This window comes from Molossus molossus, unplaced genomic scaffold (genome assembly GCF_014108415.1).
Source record: "Molossus molossus isolate mMolMol1 unplaced genomic scaffold, mMolMol1.p scaffold_m16_p_19, whole genome shotgun sequence".
Taxonomy (NCBI): Eukaryota; Metazoa; Chordata; class Mammalia; order Chiroptera; family Molossidae; genus Molossus; species Molossus molossus.
Genome location: NW_023425354.1, coordinates 45,253,620 through 45,270,900, shown reverse-complemented (window position 1 = coordinate 45,270,900; position 17,281 = coordinate 45,253,620). Strand labels below are relative to the sequence as shown.

At 56.2% G+C, this 17,281-nt stretch overlaps 1 protein-coding gene across 1 annotated transcript in view; it reads right to left on the bottom strand.

The window, feature by feature from the left end:
- PITPNM3 (PITPNM family member 3) overlaps positions 1-16,885 on the bottom strand; it is a 92,218-nt gene extending 75,333 nt beyond the window's left edge. The window contains exon 1 of the mRNA XM_036269263.1: positions 16,714-16,885. Within this exon, the coding sequence (XP_036125156.1) occupies positions 16,714-16,735 (22 nt within the window). The 5' untranslated portion in view covers positions 16,736-16,885. The remainder of the gene's footprint in view (positions 1-16,713) is intronic.
- Between the last annotated feature and the right edge of the window lie 396 nt (positions 16,886-17,281).

Here is a 17,281-nt window from a genome sequence, read left to right as displayed (position 1 = left end):
TGGCTTGGAGCCAAGCAAAAGCATGTTCTGTAACTCAGAAAAGGCAGAATCCACAGGGAACACTGACCAGGAGTCACCTCTGGGTGCAAAGCTGGGTCTGCCCCACACTCCCCGGGAGGACCCTCTAAGTTTTGATTATCACCCACCAGTGTGGAGGCTTGACAGACTGACTGGTCAGCAGTTTACTATCTCTGGGCCCTGGATTTGCTGTAAGGGAGTTTAAGAATCCAAATGCACCATAACTGAGTATTTCTAACATGGATATGGAACTGTTTCCCAAATGAATGTGGAAGAAGTTCTAGCTAGTGTGATAAGACAAGACAAATAAATTAAAAGGGTACATATTGAAATGAAAAAAATATAACAGCCTTTATTCTCAGGTGGCATGATTGTCTATATAGAAAATAAAAACCCTACAAAATCTATTTTAAACCCCACTGGAACTAATCATTGAGTATAGCAAGACCCCAAAATAAAAGATGGATATAAAAAAGTCAGTTTCATTCTTATATCCAAAATGAACAACTGGAATTTGACATTTTCCCCCCTTTATTGATTTTAGAGAGAGAAGAAGTGAGAGGGAGAGAGAGATAAAAACATCAATGAGAGAGAACATTGATTGGCCACCTCCAGCATGCCCCCACATGGGGATAATTGTCCTGACCGGGAATCAAACCGGTGACCTCTTGGTGCATGGCTTGACGCTCAACCACTGAGCCACACTGGCCGGACTGGAATTTGACATTTAAAAACCAATACCACCAATACCATTTACAGTAGCACCCCAAAAAATCAACAAAATAAAATCTGAGATATAAATCAAATGTATATGGAGATTTCTGTGACTCAAAAAATATAATCACTTAAATGCCAATTCTTTCTGAATTTACATTAATTTTATGTTTTCCCAATCAACAGATACTTAAAGGTCTAAAAACTATCACACCTTCCTTATTAATATACATATATCCCTTGCTGTCCAAATCTATTTCATTCCTAAGAAGCAAGAATTTGGATGGTCAGGACAGTCCCACGATCCTCATTTGGGTGGCCAGCAGCAAGAGTTTAAGCAGTGACGGTTCATCTGGAGTTTATCTGAGTCTATTTGGTTCCTGAGTTTGAAAAGCGGGGGTTCAGGGAGAAGTTGCTGGATATGGTGGCCTTCATACCTACACAGTGTACTCTCCACCCAAGAACAGAGACAAGGACATTCCAGCCAACCTCCCCCTCACAAATAGCATGTGCTAGATAGAGCCCGAGGAAAAGACAAAAGTTCTAGAATCTGTTCCTCCCACACCACCCCCACTGCATCCATCTCTTCAAGCCACTCTTGTCCTAGGTCATGGCAACACTGGAATCACGCATGCTGAGCTGGCCCTCGCGGGGTCCCAGTGGAGAGACCAGGCAGATGGGAGGGCTGCAGGGAGGCCAGTCCAGCTCCATTTGAGGGAGATGTTTGCCCAGCTACAGGTGGGCAGAGAGGGAAGGGCTTTTGGGTGCCAAAGGGATCTGCCTGTCACACAAGCACAGTGTTAGGTTTGGGGGCTATTAGGGACAAAGTGAGGCCCTCACAAGGCTTGCTTTCTTCAGGGGCCAGGGGAGACGGGCCAGGGGAAGTGAGCAACAAGCATTATTTCAGTAGTGGAAAGTGCTATGATCAATATAAAACCTCTCCCTTCCTAGCTCCATGTCCCTCTCCTTGAACCTAAAGGAAAGGCAGGCAGGCCCTGACTGGTGTGGCTCAGTTGGCTGGAGCATCATCCAGTGTCCCAAAGGGTCAGGGCACATACCCAGGTTGTGAGTTTGATCCCTGGTCTGAGCAACAAATTGATGATGTTTCTCTCTCATCTTCTCTCTCTCTCTCTCTCTCTCTCTCTCTCTCTCTCTCTCTCTCCCCCCCCCCCCCCCGATGAAAATGTATCCTCAGGTGAAGATTTAGAACAGGACAGGCAGGGATGAACATGTGTACATCCACCGAGTGAGAAGGATGAAGGCAATCGGCCCCAGTCATCCAAAGAACTTGGTCACCTATTCAATTTACAGATGCTGAACACACATTGCATCTCTCCTTTCCGATGACCCTTCACCTGACTGTTGACTCTTCTTTGTGGCCAAAACCTATAAGTGAATTTCTTTTCAAAGGCTTATTGTATTTTGTCTACTGTGATCCTCCTTGTTTTCAAAATGCACTGGTTTTTAAAAATATACTCTACGCGTTTTTCATGTGCCACCAGTCCCTCCCTCCTCTCAGGCAGAGACCCCCGAAACAACCTCTGGAAAAGGGGGCGCATGGGGGCATCTCAGCGATCCACCCTTGTATAAAAAAGAACCTGGGCAGATGGATACTGCTAGGAAACAGCCATCACCTAGCTTCAGGGTGGGAGATGCTCCCTGCAGCTCTTCCTCCAGTTTGCAGATTTTTTAGCAAATGGCAAAGGTCGCATTTCAAAAAAGAGAAACAGCGATGGACAGAATGTCTTGAAAGGGGTGTGAGGGGAAGGGCTTTCTGAGATGGTGTCAGAGGAATGGAGGCTTGAACAATGAGAAGGAGCGAGATGCACTAATGCCCGCGTGTGTACCCACACTCCTGCACATACACACACGGGCAGGGCGTGTGTGCCCACACTCCTGCACATACACACATGGGCAGGGCGTGTGGGCCCACACTCCTGCACATACACACACGGGCAGGGTGTGTGGGCCCACACTCCTGCACATACACACACGGGCAGGGCATGTGTGCCCACACTCCTGCACATACACACACGGGCAGGACGGGCGGGTGCTGAGAGCCGTCCCCGAGGAAGAAACTGCAGGGTAAAGTCACACGTGAGCTTGGCACATTTGGGGGCAGAAAGGAAGCCAGGTGGCTGGAGGCTGTCCTGGAGGGGGAGATGGAAGAGGAGGGGGGAGGGGAAATGGAGCCAGAAGTGTGGCCCGTCCTGGATGGGAGCTCGGAACAGGCAGGTTTAAGGTTCCAGCCCTCACCCAGAGTCCATCCCTCACACAGTCCAGGAAGAGGGAACACAGACGCCCCAGAGCGTCAGGAAGTCATGGTCAGGTGTGCTAAAGGCCACGCACAGTCTTGAGAGTCAGAAAAAGTGAGCGCCATGACCCCCAAACTGCAAGGGCAAAAAGCCCAGAAGCTTGGTCACCTGGAGGCCGGTACCGGCCTTGCACCTCTGCATTTTCTGTGTCCAGTATGTGGTCCCAGGAGGGGTGGGGCCAAGAACTGTTTTGGGCAAACAAGCACATTCATAAAAATGGTCTGATGAGTAAATACACTCTGCTAGCTGCTTCACAGGTATGGTCCATCCTCGCCAAGCCTGGGGGAGTGGATATCATGGGCCCCCATCTTACAGCTAAGGAAGTAAAACCTCAGAGACAGGAAGTCCTTTGCTCAAGGCCATAAAGCTAGGAAGTGAGGGAGGCAGGATTTGAACCCGGAGCCATGTGGCTCCAGGGTCTGTGCTCAGGACCACCACGCTGGGTGCTCTGTGTCAGTGCTCAGGGCGGGGGTCCCAAGTATCTTCCTCTCTGTTGGCCAAAGGAACCCTCCCACCTGCTGCTGGCCAGCTGGGCAAGGGGCCGGACACCTGCTGCTGGTTGTTCTTGGGGCTCCAGCCCTGGGGGCAGCTGTTTCAGTTTAGAACCATCCACCCACCAGGTCTTCAAAGTAGTGTCTGGGTATCCTTGCGTCGGTGTGAAAATCTAGATGTGTGCCCACATTCCTTGGAGAATGTGAGCCTCCCCCAGCAGCCACGCCCCCTTCCCAAACCCATCCTTGGGACACATCCACGACACATTCCCATGTACTCTCTCCCTCATCACCCCCCTTTTACACACACGCACGCACACACACATGCATACACACATCAGCTCTCAGTCACGGGTGAAAATTTAGCAGAAAAGTGAGAACATGGGCTTTGGAGCAACACAAACCTGGGTTCAATGCTACCGCTTACTAGTCTACAACCTGAAACAAATTAACCTCTCTGAGCCTCACTTTTCTCATCTGTAAAGTGGGTGTCATAATTCTTACATCACTGTTAACTAGGATCATCCACTACAGTGTCCAGCACTGCCTGGCACTCGGAGGTGGTGGCCTCCTTAGCTGCAGGGTCAAGGTTGAGGCAAGGCTCTGGCAGCCCCCAGGTCCCCTCCAAAGCTGCAGAGTTCCTTCTGTAGGCCCCACCTACACCCTCCAGCAGACTGTCCTTCTGCCCCACCTTTACTACCACAATTTGTAAAACTCTACATCAGGATAAAAGAGAAAGGTACTATCCCAACCCTGCCCCAGCGTCCAGAGAGAAACAACAGATGTTTTACCGCCCACACTGCCCTGATCGCCCCGCAGAGCTCCAAGCTGGAGCCAACCCCTCTACTGGCCCGTCGCCCACTGCCTGCAGGTCCAGTGTGGCCTCCTGGGCCAGGGTCTCCCCAGAATGGGTGCAGCCAGAGGTCCTGGCTCAGGTTACCCGCTGCACATGCCCGCCTTCCCCACCTCACTCCTGGTTCCCAGGGACACAGGAATAGGCAGATGGGCAGATGGGCAGATGGGCAGAGGGACAGGAGCCTGCTGTTGGTGCTCTGCCCTACACGAGGACCCTGAGCCTTAGTCAGAGGGCCAGCGTCCCCCCAGAAGGATGCCGTGGCCCTGCTGCCAGGAGTCCGGGCTGAGGGGGGCGCTGTTTCACAGTGAGAAAAGCCCTGGCACAGGGCGGTGACGGATGCAGGTATTGGCCGACTCTCCCTGGGCCAGACCTTGGACCAGATGGTGCCCGAGAGGAAGGAGTTGGGGACAGAGCTGAACTGGATCAGTCCCTGCCCCTGGGATGCCAACCTTGGGGCCCAGCCCTGTATCACCCCTGCACAGATCACAGGACAAACAAGAAGCAGACAGCCTGACCCGGGCTAAATGCCATCCACCCCCCAGGCCCCCATCCCCTAGGTGGAGAGGGCACCTCCCTAGGCAGAGACCCTGCAGGCTGGGGAGGGCGAGCTGAGCCTGGAAGGAAGGGTGAGCAGGGCTGCCATGGCGGGGGGCGGGGGGGGGCGGGGGAGGAGACACACAGGGCCAAGCAATCAGGCCACTTCCAGGAGAAGCTGGATCTAGAACTTTCTCCTCCACAGTAAGAAGTCTGGCTCGTCAGAACAAGGAGGGGCACATGGGTGTCTGCTGTGACAGCCACAGCCCTGGGGTGCTCAAAAAACACCCCAAATTGCCAGACCTCCAGGGAGCCCCGGGTGACTCTGACTGGGCTGCGGCTTCTGTGCCAGCCCTGTGAGGCCGTCTCTGAACCACGGCCTGGCGGGCCTGTGGGATTCAAGGGTCAGTGCCTCCGAGGAGGAGAGGGGCTGAGGGGGAGAAAGGTGCTTGGCTGCTTAGATGCAGCTCATCCAGGCTGGCCCCGCTTCTCCTCTCTGTCTCTGTCACACACACACACACACACAGCCTCACACACACACACAGCCTTAACACACACACAGCCCCACATACACACACAGCCCCACATACACACACACAGCCTCACATACACACACAGCCTTAACACACACAGCCTCACATACACACACAGCCTCATACACACACAGCCTTAACACACACAGCCTCACATACACACACAGCCTCACATACACACACAGCCTCACATGCACACACAGCCTCATACACACACAGCCCCACATACACACACAGCCCCACATACACACACAGCCTCATACACACACACAGCCTTAACACACACAGCCTCACATACACACACAGCCTCATACACACACAGCCTTAACACACACACAGCCTAACACACACACACAGCCCCACATACACACAGCCCCACATACACACAGCCCCACATACACACACAGCCTAACACACACACAGCCTCACATACACACACAGCCCCACATACACACACAGCCTCATACACACACAGCCTCACATACACACACAGCCTCACATACACACACAGCCTCATACACACACAGCCTCACATACACACACAGCCCCACATATACACACAGCCTCACATACACACACAGCCTCATACACACACAGCCCCACATACACACACAGCCTAACACACACACAGCCTCACATACACAAACAGCCTAACACACACACAGCCTCATACACACACACAGCCTCACATACACACACAGCCTCACACACACACAGCCTCACATACACACACACCGCCTCACATACACACACAGCCTCACATACACACACACAGCCCCACATACACACACAGCCTAACACACACACAGCCTCACATACACAAACAGCCTAACACACACACAGCCTCACATACACACACAGCCTCATACACACACAGCCTAACACACACACACAGCCTCACATACACACACAGCCTCACATACACACACACAGCCCCACATACACACACAGCCTAACACACACACAGCCTAACACACACACAGCCTCACATACACACACAGCCTCACATACACACACAGCCTAACACACACACAGCCCAACACACACACACAGCCCCACATACACAAACAGCCTAACACACACACAGCCTCACATACACACACACCGCCTCACATACACACACAGCCTCACATACACACACACAGCCTAACACACACACACAGCCCCACATACACACACAGCCCCACATACACACAGCCTCACATACACACACACAGCCTCATACACACACAGCCTCCCGTACACACACAGCATCTCACACACACACACACAGCCCCACAATGCACCTAGCTTCACACTCACACAGCCTCACACACACACACAGCCTCACATACTCACATAGCCTCATATACACACACAGCCTCACATACGCACACACAGCCTCACATACACACACACACAGCCTCATATACACACACATACACACACAGCCTCACACACACACACAGCCTCACATTCACACACACACAGCCTCACATACACACACACAGCTTCACATACACACACAGCCTCACATACACCCACATACACACACAGCCTCACATACACACAGCCTCACATACATACACACACAGCCTCACACACATCTAGATCACACTTCACTGCTTCTCAGTTCGGGCCTGGGTCCCAGAGGACCACACAGGATGTGGCGTGAGGGCATCGAGTCTGTGCGGGGCTCCCACAGGCAGCGTGACCCTAAAGGCCCCCTCTCTGCCCCTGTCCAGGAGCCTGGCCTTCTTCCTTCCTTGTCCCACTCCCACGTGGGATGGGTTAAAATCCACGCTCTGCTACTTATCAACTGATGATCTAGTAAATGTCACCATCCACCACTCTGTGCCTCAGTCCCCTCCTGAAAAATGAGCGACAGTAGTGCTTGCATGGGGCGGCCATGGGTGAGATGAATGACTGTTCAGAGAAGGCTCACACAGTGCCTGGCACAGTGCTGGGAGAGGCCTGGTCACTAACAGGAAAGTCATGGTCATCCACAGGCCTTTCTCTGGTCCTTTCCTATGTGGAAACTCCCAGGAGTGAGCCCCCTCCTCCTGAGGCCCCTGGAATGGGAGCCCAGAGGGCAAAACAGGAATTGCCCTCCTCTCCCTGAGGTTGGGAGTGCCTGTCCCCAAAAGCTCGTGGGGTGCTCCTGGTGCATGGCTGGTCCTTCTCTCCTCTCCCCTCATTCCTGGGGCTGTGTCTTGTCTGCCCCCAAACTATGAGCTAGGTCCCCAAACATCCTTTGCCTGTGCTCACCAGAGCACCTATCCCCAGACTGGGTCCAGGCCTGCCTGCCCCCCTGGGCTGGGGACTCCCCAAAGGCAGGCACCTGGTAAGAATCCTCTCTGGGCCATAGCCTCTCCCAGTCCAGGGATGGGCACAGAGAAAGCTGTTGTTATGCTCAGCATGGTCCAGCATGGGCTAGATCTCAGGAGGACACCCTCAGGGAAGCGTCCTCAGGCCCCCTCCCTGGGTCAGGATGAGTGTGGGAACCAGACTGATCCAGGGCCAACCAACCCATGCTGAGGGGCTGTGGGGCCACCCAGGGAGGGAGGAGAGGCCAGGAGACAGAGAGGCTGCTTCCAGAAAAAGGCATTATTGAAGGAAACCAGTGCTGGTTGGGGGTTGGTTGCTATAGAAACACATCCTAACTATCTCCCAAACTGCTGTATGCGCCACTGATGAGCTTGTGAGCTAGGCTGTTTCAGGGGACATGCCAGGAGTCCCAGGAGGGCCTGTCTGCTGGGCTTCCCAGCACCTGGAGCCCAGATCCTGAAGGACCCAAAGGAATCTGGCTTCTGGGGCAACCAGGCAGTTCCATCAGTCCAGCCGTGGACTCAGGGACTGAGGCTGTGCGTCTCCAGGCTGCAGAATTATCCTGTGATTAGCCACAACCCCAACCTTGACCTCCATCATAGCCTGAACCTTGAACTGGCCACAGATCAAGTCACAGCCATGGTCACCAAACAAACCGAGACCCAGCTGCAGGTCAGGCCACAACCCCAATCTCAAACCAAGCTATGAAGCTAATCACACACAGACTAAACTGTTACCCCGTCACAGACCCGGCCACAAATTCAACAACCTGCCGAGCAGTGACTGCAGCCACCGACATCTGCCTGATGCTGGCCATAATTGGCACGACGCGCCGTCAAGGGCCATATCCAATAACTTCAAGGGTGTTTTCAGGGCCATCACTAAAGTGTGTACAGTCTTTTCCACCACTGCCAGGGATTTGCATGGCCTTCACTTCTTATTGTCTTCACAACAGCCAGTGAGGTCAGTGAAGAAGGGCCAGGATCCCGTTTGCAGACGGGGACAGGGAAGCTCGGCGGAGGAAGCTGGCCTGGCCCCCATCAGGTTCCTTGTTCCCGGGGAGGGTGGGGGTGGGGGGGTTGGGAGGCTGAGCGGGGATTAGAAGTCTGGTCTCCCAGCAGGACACAGTTGGCCAAATCAGTTGCTTTGGAAAAGATGTGCTTTTTGAAGACCTGCTGGTATCTCATAAATATGCCATTTAAATACCCATTAATTACTTTATTTGGGAACTAATTAGTGATTAATAGCTTTGGCTATCTATTGTACTTTCATTCGCTCTGCCAATTCGGCTCCCAACAGTTCCGAGCTGCTTGGAACAATTCTCCCAAGCCCCAGATGGCCCCCGCTCTGTCCCTCCAGACTCTTGCTCCATAAGGAAGAAACTTTCTCCTCCCTCTAAAGGGAGTTCCCATAGCATCTGTCACCTGCAGTCTCCTCAGGAGGGCAGCTGGGAGCAGGGAGAGCCCCAATGAGGGACCCCTTCAGCATCCACAGGAAGGCACTCCTTCCAATCATCCCAGGACCCCCTGTGGGAAGTAGGGACCCAGGCACCCAACCAGGGTGTGGGGAGGCCAGGTTGGTCACAGATTCCATGGAGCATGCTGGGGGTGCTTTCAGAGACGCTCGCCTCAGTGACTGAGCCAGCTTTCTGGGAAGGGCACCAAAGGCTACCATGAGCCCCAAAGCAAGCAGCATGAAAGCAGCGCCACCCCCAGCAAGGACCTAGGTGACCCCATGGGCCACTCCCGCCACCTGCCGCTCCAGGCTGCTATTGAGTGGAGATGAGGCCTCAGGTTGCTTTGACCCCTGGGCTGTCCATTTGGTGCCAGATCCCAGCACCGAGAACTGAGCATTGCCAGCCGGGACCGGAGGCGGGGCTGGATAATGCTCTCGTGACTGCTTCAGATTACACTGTACATGAAGGAAACAAACAGGCAGTGAGGGGTAAACACCCCCCCTCCCCCAATTGGGCAGTAATAAGAAAGCTGAAAATAGCTTTTTTTTTTTTTTAACCACCAGGGATGATGCCAAGGTTGCTCAGCTGGGACCAGCCTCACGGGAGGCAGGAGGCAGGAAGTGGGGGTGGGGAAAGGAGGAGGAAGCCACAGGAGGGTGATGATCTGACCGGTCTGGAGCAGTCCCAGAAAGGTCAGAGGTGTGTGTGAGTGACAGGCAGCCCAGATGCTCCAAACTCCCAAAGACAGACTCTTAGAACAGCTGCAGCCCCAGAGAGCTCCTTCGCCCCGCACACCTAGTCTCGCCGGAGGAAGGCGGCCAGGAGCGCAGGGCGGGATGTGCTCAGCAAACACGGAGAGCAAAGCAAACACGCGTCAGCAGCAGACGCGCAGAAGAGGTCTCTGGATCTGCCAGAACTCAGCGCCCCTCCCAGACAGAGCCCCATGCGTTCTATTTTTGCTTTCAACCCTTGTTTGGCATCCCCAGCTAACAGTCGGCTACTTCCCCTCCCTCCAGAGGAACGGGTCATCTGGGAGGAAGAAACACCTCTCCGCTGGCCGCCCCTGCCCCAGGTCTGCAAATACACTGGCTGACCCTCACAGAGGACGGGCCCCCAGAGACCCCAGGCACCTTCCCCTGGCAGAGCATCAGCAGCGAGCACCCCTGCTCACAGCCCTGGCGGAGAACCTCACCAAGACGCCTAGAGACAGCGAGACACCCAAGAACTCTGGTGTCCAGAGGCAAAGTCACCTGCTCCCTGCCCGCCCTGGCTGCACACACTGACCTCACTCCCCACAGCCACAAAATCTCCCTCAGGGTCCTGAATTCACCCCGCCATCGCCCAAACCATCGCCCAAGCCTCTCCATGCCACCCCCAGTCTGGAACCAAGTCCTGATGTGGCCACACAGGTCTCAGCCTGGCCCCAGCCTGAGCCGTGGCCCCATTCCCAAGTGAACCTCACAAATGCAGCCCTGGAGAGAGCCCCGAGGAAGCGGGTGGGGCCCCACTGCAGGGACCCAGCTCCCACCCCAGAGGCACTGACAGGCAGAGGCTCCCCCACCCCTCCTCCCTCTCCACACACGACCTCCATGGAGGCCGGTGGCCATACAGCTGTGCAGGCCTTCGAGGGCAGATGTGGGGCCCAGGAGGTGGCATTACCTCCGGAGTGACTCACTGAGGCTCCTGTTCCTTTGTGGAAGGGGGCACAATTTAGCATTTCCTTTCTCCTTAGAAAACAAGAATGTTAGAAGCAAGAGTGTAGAGAGGGTTGAGGGAGGAGGTGGGGAGCTCAGATCTCATTTGATTTCCAAGCCCACTTGCTAGGCATTCTCTCCTGCCCCTCCTACCCCCAGCCCCACCCCTGGGGACTCTGGTCACCCCCTTCCACATGGCTCCAGATTGGAAATCTGGTGATGGGCTGGGCCTGAGCCCAGAAGGCGGGTGCTCTCTAAGTCCTTGTCCTCAGCACCCCAATTGTCCCCCCAACCCTCACCACCCTTCTAGTAAGGTCCTGTGGGGCAGGAGACGGGAGGAGGGGAGGCCCCTTAAGGCACAGTAAAGCCAGCATGGAGGGAAGCTAAAGAAAGAGCAATATATTAGAGCTGGAGCTGATTTAAATCTCATTCTGACCCCCTAACTCTTTCCCTTTTACAGATGAGAAAAATGGGGTCCAGAGGAGTAGTTCAAGGTCAACCAGCGACAAAGCCAGGTGTTTCTCTGTTACACAATTTAACTCAGAACGGCTGACTCCAAGAGTAGAAGAGACCTAACTGCTGCCTCCAGCTCCACCTCCAACGTTATGTGTATTTCCAGACCCAGACACTGAACCTTTCTGGGCCTCAGTTTTCTTATCCATAAAATGGGAATAACATTGGCCTCACCTCAAAGAGATGTTGTTGACCCATTGGACAGGAAAGTATGTTGAGGACTGCTACCAATAAATGAGCCAGACTGTTCTCAGGATGCTAATCCCTGACCTAGTCCTCCCTCTCACAAGCCTGGAATCCCAGAGAATTCCTGGGAGGCAGCCGGGTCCTACCAGGAGTCCCTCGTCCTCACAGCCTCACTGGTCTCTGGGAGTTCACACCCTCTGTCCTTGAAGACACCAGACTTCGGAGAAGAAGCCTTTACCTTTCTGGCCTTGGTCTCCCACCCTGCACGACAAACAGGTAGGACTGGAAGACTTGCAAGCCTCTTTCAGCCATGAACTATCACAATATACTAAGGTATACCAGAAAATACCACACCTGCTGGCCAGTGCAACACAGACACAGCACCAACAAGGGGGTGTCTAGCTATGTCTTCACTCTCTGCTTCCTCCACCAGCCAAGTCACAGGGCCTGCAGCTGGGACAGGGCACTCTCTGGGCTCAGGGTCACATGCTTCAGGCGGGGCTTCTGTTTGAGCTGCGCTGTCTTTGACTCACGCAACCACGTTCAGCCTTGGCTGAGACGCAGCAAGGGTCTCAGGCTGGGGCCTGTCACAGCCAGCCAGGTCTGTGGTGACAGGCAGCTCAGCGAGGAGCAAGAGGCCTGCCCCAGCTCCAGCACTGCCCAGGCTGCAGGGATGTCCACAAAGGTTTCCGGGAGGCAGAGTTTTAGGAAGGCGTTGAGTTGGGACATGGGCATCCGATTCGGCCCCAGCCTTCCTCCTGGGCACCTGAGAAGGTGAATTTGCAATTGCAGAACATGAGGCCCTGCCCATGCTGCATCCCAGAGCAATCCTGACACCCTGCGTCTGCGGTTTCTCAAGAGTCTTGCCTCGCCCTGGGCGGTTTGGCTCAGCGGTTAGAGCATCGGCCTGCGGTACAGAGAGACCCGGGTTCGGTTCCCGCTAAGGGCATGTACCTCGGTTGCAGTTTGTCCCCGGCCCTGGTTGGTCGTGCGGGTGGCGGCCACTCGATGTGTCCCTTTCACATCGATGTTTCTCTCTCTCTCTCTTCCTCTCTCTCCCTCCCGCTCTATCTGAACAAAAAATGGAAAAATGTCCTCGGGTGAGGATTAAAAAAAAAAAAAAAGAGTCTTGCCTCAAATCCCCTGGCACCGACCCAGCGTCCTGAGAACCCCCGTGCTGGTCCCTTTCCCTCGCTTCCAAACATCCGCTCCCCTGAGACACGGGCCACTGTCCCCCACTCCGGAGGCCAAGAAGCAGGGTCCCAGGAGGAGGTCTGGCTTTGGGATGGGGAGAGGGCAGCTGACCCAGCTGAGCAAGGTCCAAACTGCGACTTCAAAAAGGCAGGTTTGGGCCCAGCTCTGCCACAACCTTCTGTGGCTTCAGTGTCCCCCTGGTGACAAGAGCTGTGAAAATGGGTATCTAGAAGGGTCCTCCAGCTGTACTCCTGTAGGATCAGTATTTCATTGACTCGAACGACTGGGTTTGATATACTCAAGCCCACTGGCTCCTCCCCTCAGAACAGAGGCCAACACCTGGGAGCAAATAAACTGGTTTCTCCGGCCTGGCCCGGAAGGCCCAGCCCTGTTGTCCCAGCCCAGCTTCTCCAGAGGTTCCAAGACCCTCTTGACTGCTCCCTCTATTCCTGCTTGGCCAGGGGCCTCCCACTTACCCTGCCCCAGGGCTGGCAGACACCCCTGCCAGCCAGCTGAGGTGTAGAGGGAGGGCCCCAGGGGCATAGAGAGGAAGGGAGGGGCTGGCCGGAACCAGAACAAACCTTTCCCAGCCTGGCAAAGCCTCTCTCCACCTTCCCAGGGACCTGATGAAACACCCAAATCTCACTGTTGTTGCTCCCATCTTTGATGCTCCCCAGAGTTCCTTTCAGCCCTCTGCGCCCCTCTAGGAGCACGCCATCCCAGACAGACAGAGTTCTGCACCGGTGGGCATCTCCTGCCCACGCACCCCATTCCCACCACACTCCCATCTGTTCCACTGCAACCTCCTAGCCCCTGTTCAAGCCACACCTGGAAGGAAGCCTTCCCCACGCTACCTTCCTGCCCAAAGTCTGCTAGTCCTTGAGGCCCAAGAAACCCAGCTTTCTCCATTTCAAGCCACCACTGGCCTCCTCTGCGTCCGTGCTGCACTGCGGCCTGCCGGTGGGAAGCTCCTAGGTCCTTCCCCACCCTCGGCCCCTACAGCTGCCTTTCGCCCCATCCCCGAGGCAGGCCCTCTCCCCCTTTGGCCACCTTTCGCCCCATCCCCGAGGCAGGCCCTCTCCCCCTTTGGCCACCAGCCGGAGAGCTGCCTCAGGGCAACAGCAAGGCCTCCCCTTCCCTCACCTCTCCTCTCAAGACTGAGCACAGGCACCAGAACGATCCTGTTCTGTGACTGCCATCTCCCCACAGATGGGGAACTGGTAATAGCCCATCTGGCATCCACCCTCTAGGACTGATCCCATCCAGCCTGGGACCCGATGACATGTTCTCTTGTACCCGGGACCCCCAGGCAATGTGAAGGAGCCTCACCGCCTCCCTGCAGCTCGTGCCTGGCACAGTTGACGTGGCCACGGCTGGCTGCTCAGGCTGCACAGTCACCAACGACAGTGTGATGACCCTGGAGCCACGCACTACGGTGGCTCTGGAGCCACTCCCAGGAGTTGATGGTCCTTGGCCAGTTTTTAGAGGGAACACCTCACAAATCATGAAGCAGACCCCTCACTCACAGGCCAGGTTCCCACCGCCTCCCCCCCTGGCCTTCAGCCTCCCTTGGTTCTAATTTCATCTGTCCCCATAGTGACCTGATCATTTCCGACCACCATCCTGTAGGTGGGAGGTCCTGAATAACCCATCCCTCTCTGTGTTCCATCTCTTCCTTGGGCCTCAGTTTCTCTAGCTGAAAAGTGAGGGGCTTGGACTCCTGTCTGCAAGGACTCCTTCCACTCTAAGGCTCACCGATCTATCTCCAGAGACTTTGCCAGTGGGGGAAATGTGTCTCCCATCACACGACTGCATGCTGTTTTTAATTCAGTAGTTTTAGGAGCTTAAAGAAGAGGGACATTTGCAAAATGCAAAGTAGCCTGGAAGAGCTGGGAAAGGAGTAATCCGATTTTGCTGGGGTCAGTACCCAAAGGCTCCTTGGGGGCGGCAGCCGAGCGTGGGAGAGAAGACCTGGACGGTTCGATCCACGGAAGAGGGGAGTTTGTGCTGCCCAGAGGGAAAGGGCCAAGCGTGAAATTGCAGCACGAAAGACAAACTGTTTGATGCTCAAAGCAGGGCAGTTCTTCACCTGTTACTGGAACAAATTCCCACGGTCTCTCAGCCTCGGGATCAAAGGACCCACAGGCCAAGGACAGGGACTGAGACAGCACCTCCATTCCTTGAGAAGGGTGACCTATAAAAGCAGTGATGAAGAAATCCCACCACTCAGAGCTCCGAGAGTCCAACAGAGCTGGTGCTTAGTCCAGGCTCTGCTCAGACCCTCTGGGCCACCTTGAGAGAGCTATTTCTCTGAGTATCTGTGCCCAGATGTTTTCAAGAGTGGGGGAGTAACATTTTCTGTTTCCCAGGATCATTGTGCACATTGCCTGGTGCATAGTACAAGCAGTATGTATTAACTGCTATTGCGATGGCGGTGCCCTGGCAGGTGATCTGTGCCTGGGGTGGGCATGTACACGCACACACATGCCCACATAGAGCAGAGGCAGTAGGCGGACACACACCCTGAATTGTGCCTGTTGGGAGGAGTGGAGATGGGTAAGGAGTCAGCTCAGTGGGGGAAGGAGAGAGGTAGCCTTTTCTAGTCTCAATGGTGCCATCTCACCGTGCCCCCCTCCCCCAAGAGGGGAGAAGGGAGAGAAGTAAGAAAGGGGGTGTTTAAATGTGTCTCATACTTGCTGTGTCTCACACAACCAGCCCCACCCCAACAGGACTCCCCAGGGACAGAATGGGAATATAGTCTCAGGCACCTACATCATATACCCAGGTGGTATACAGGGGGTGGGGGTGGGGTCTGAACCCAACCTAGGGTTCAGCGCATCATTTGTAATGGCAGTGGATTACACACAGCCCAGTGGTATTAGCGCCGAGTGCGTGCACATGGGAATTCACACTCACTCCATCACTCTCACCACTTATGGGTCTGTGCCAGACCAATGCCTAGTCCCAGGAGACGGCATGGCACCTGCCAAGGTCACAAGTTGGGTATGAGTTCATGGCAAATTTATTTACACATGCCAGCCTCACAAGCCAGCCCTGCTGAGACCAAGCTTGCTGCCCCCACTGTATGGCCAGCCCTTTGGGCTTTCCTGAACCCCAGCCTCCCAAGGGGGGGGGCATAGTGTGCAGGTAGGGGCAGAGTCTGGCCCACATCCAGATCCCCAGTGCCCAGCTCAGAACCTGGCACAGAGCAGATGTTGATGAATGAACGTCTGGCTGAATGAATGAACGAACGACTAACGCCCACTTCCTCACACCGCAGGCTACACCGCCTGAGTCTGATGGAGGGCAGCGCCACGGGACCCCAGAAGAGGTCTCACCACAGACCTCCGAACCTGCGGCTCTGCCTCCCGGGTCGGGGAGGGGGAGGGGGCAGGACGGTCACTGTCGGATGCGGTGTGGAGCACCACCTCCTTGCCAAGAAATCTCGGTCTCCTGACTAAGCTGGGGGCTGGGGGATTGTCGCGTCCTGGACAGATCGAGCGGCAGGACGTGGGGGCGCGTCCTGGTTGGGGAGCGTGGGACGGAGCGGCGGCCGCGGGACAGCCCCTTCGGTCCCCTGCCCGGGTCTGTCCAGGTCCTCCGAAGGGTGGCGAGAGCTCCCACAGCCTGCCTGGACAGGGGCGCCGCAGCCCCGGCCCTTCCAGCGGGGCCAAGGCGAGCGGGACGCGGTGTCCCACGAGGTGACTGTGGGCACAGGAAGGACACGGGGCGCGGTGCTCCCTCTGCACGCGCGGGGTCCGCCTCGCCGCCGCCCCTGCCGCCCTCCGGAGCGTCCGCCCACCTGCGCGAGGGGCTCACCTGGGCCGGCAGCCCCTCCTCGAGCGGCGCGGGTCCCTCCCCCGAGCCTCGGCCCTGCCCTCCCGGCGCCCGCCCGCCCTCACCTGCACGGCCCGCCTTGGCCATGTCCCGGGCGGCGGGCTCCGGCTGAGCTGCCCGGCTCCTCGCAGCTCCCGGGCTCGGCCCCGGCTCCGAGCCGCCTCCGGCCCGAGTGGACTCCGAGCGCCGCGCCCCGCGCCCCCACCCCGCGCGCTCGGCCGCCGCCACCGCAGCCGCCGCCGCCTCACCGCTCCCTCCCGCTCCCTTAAAGGCGCCGAGCGGCGGCCGCGCCGGCCCCCCCGCCGCCTGGGAGGGACTGACGGAGGAAGCGCCCCACCCGCCCCCGCGGGCCCGCACCCGCCCGGGCCGCGGCCGCCGCTCCAGCCCGCTCCTCTCCGGCCCGCGCGGCCACCGCAGTCGCGCGCGAGCCCCTGGCGGACGCAGAGACGAGCAGAGACCGCGTGAGAGACACGAGATACTGCAGTCCAGGCAGAGATGAGGACGGGGACTGGGAGTCAGAGGCGCTAAGACACTGAGACACGGCGCTGGGGACACCACCCTGGAGCTGAACCACCGGCGGGGAGAGAAATTCGGATAAAATTCAGAGACTAGAAACCCCGTGCCTGGCACGGG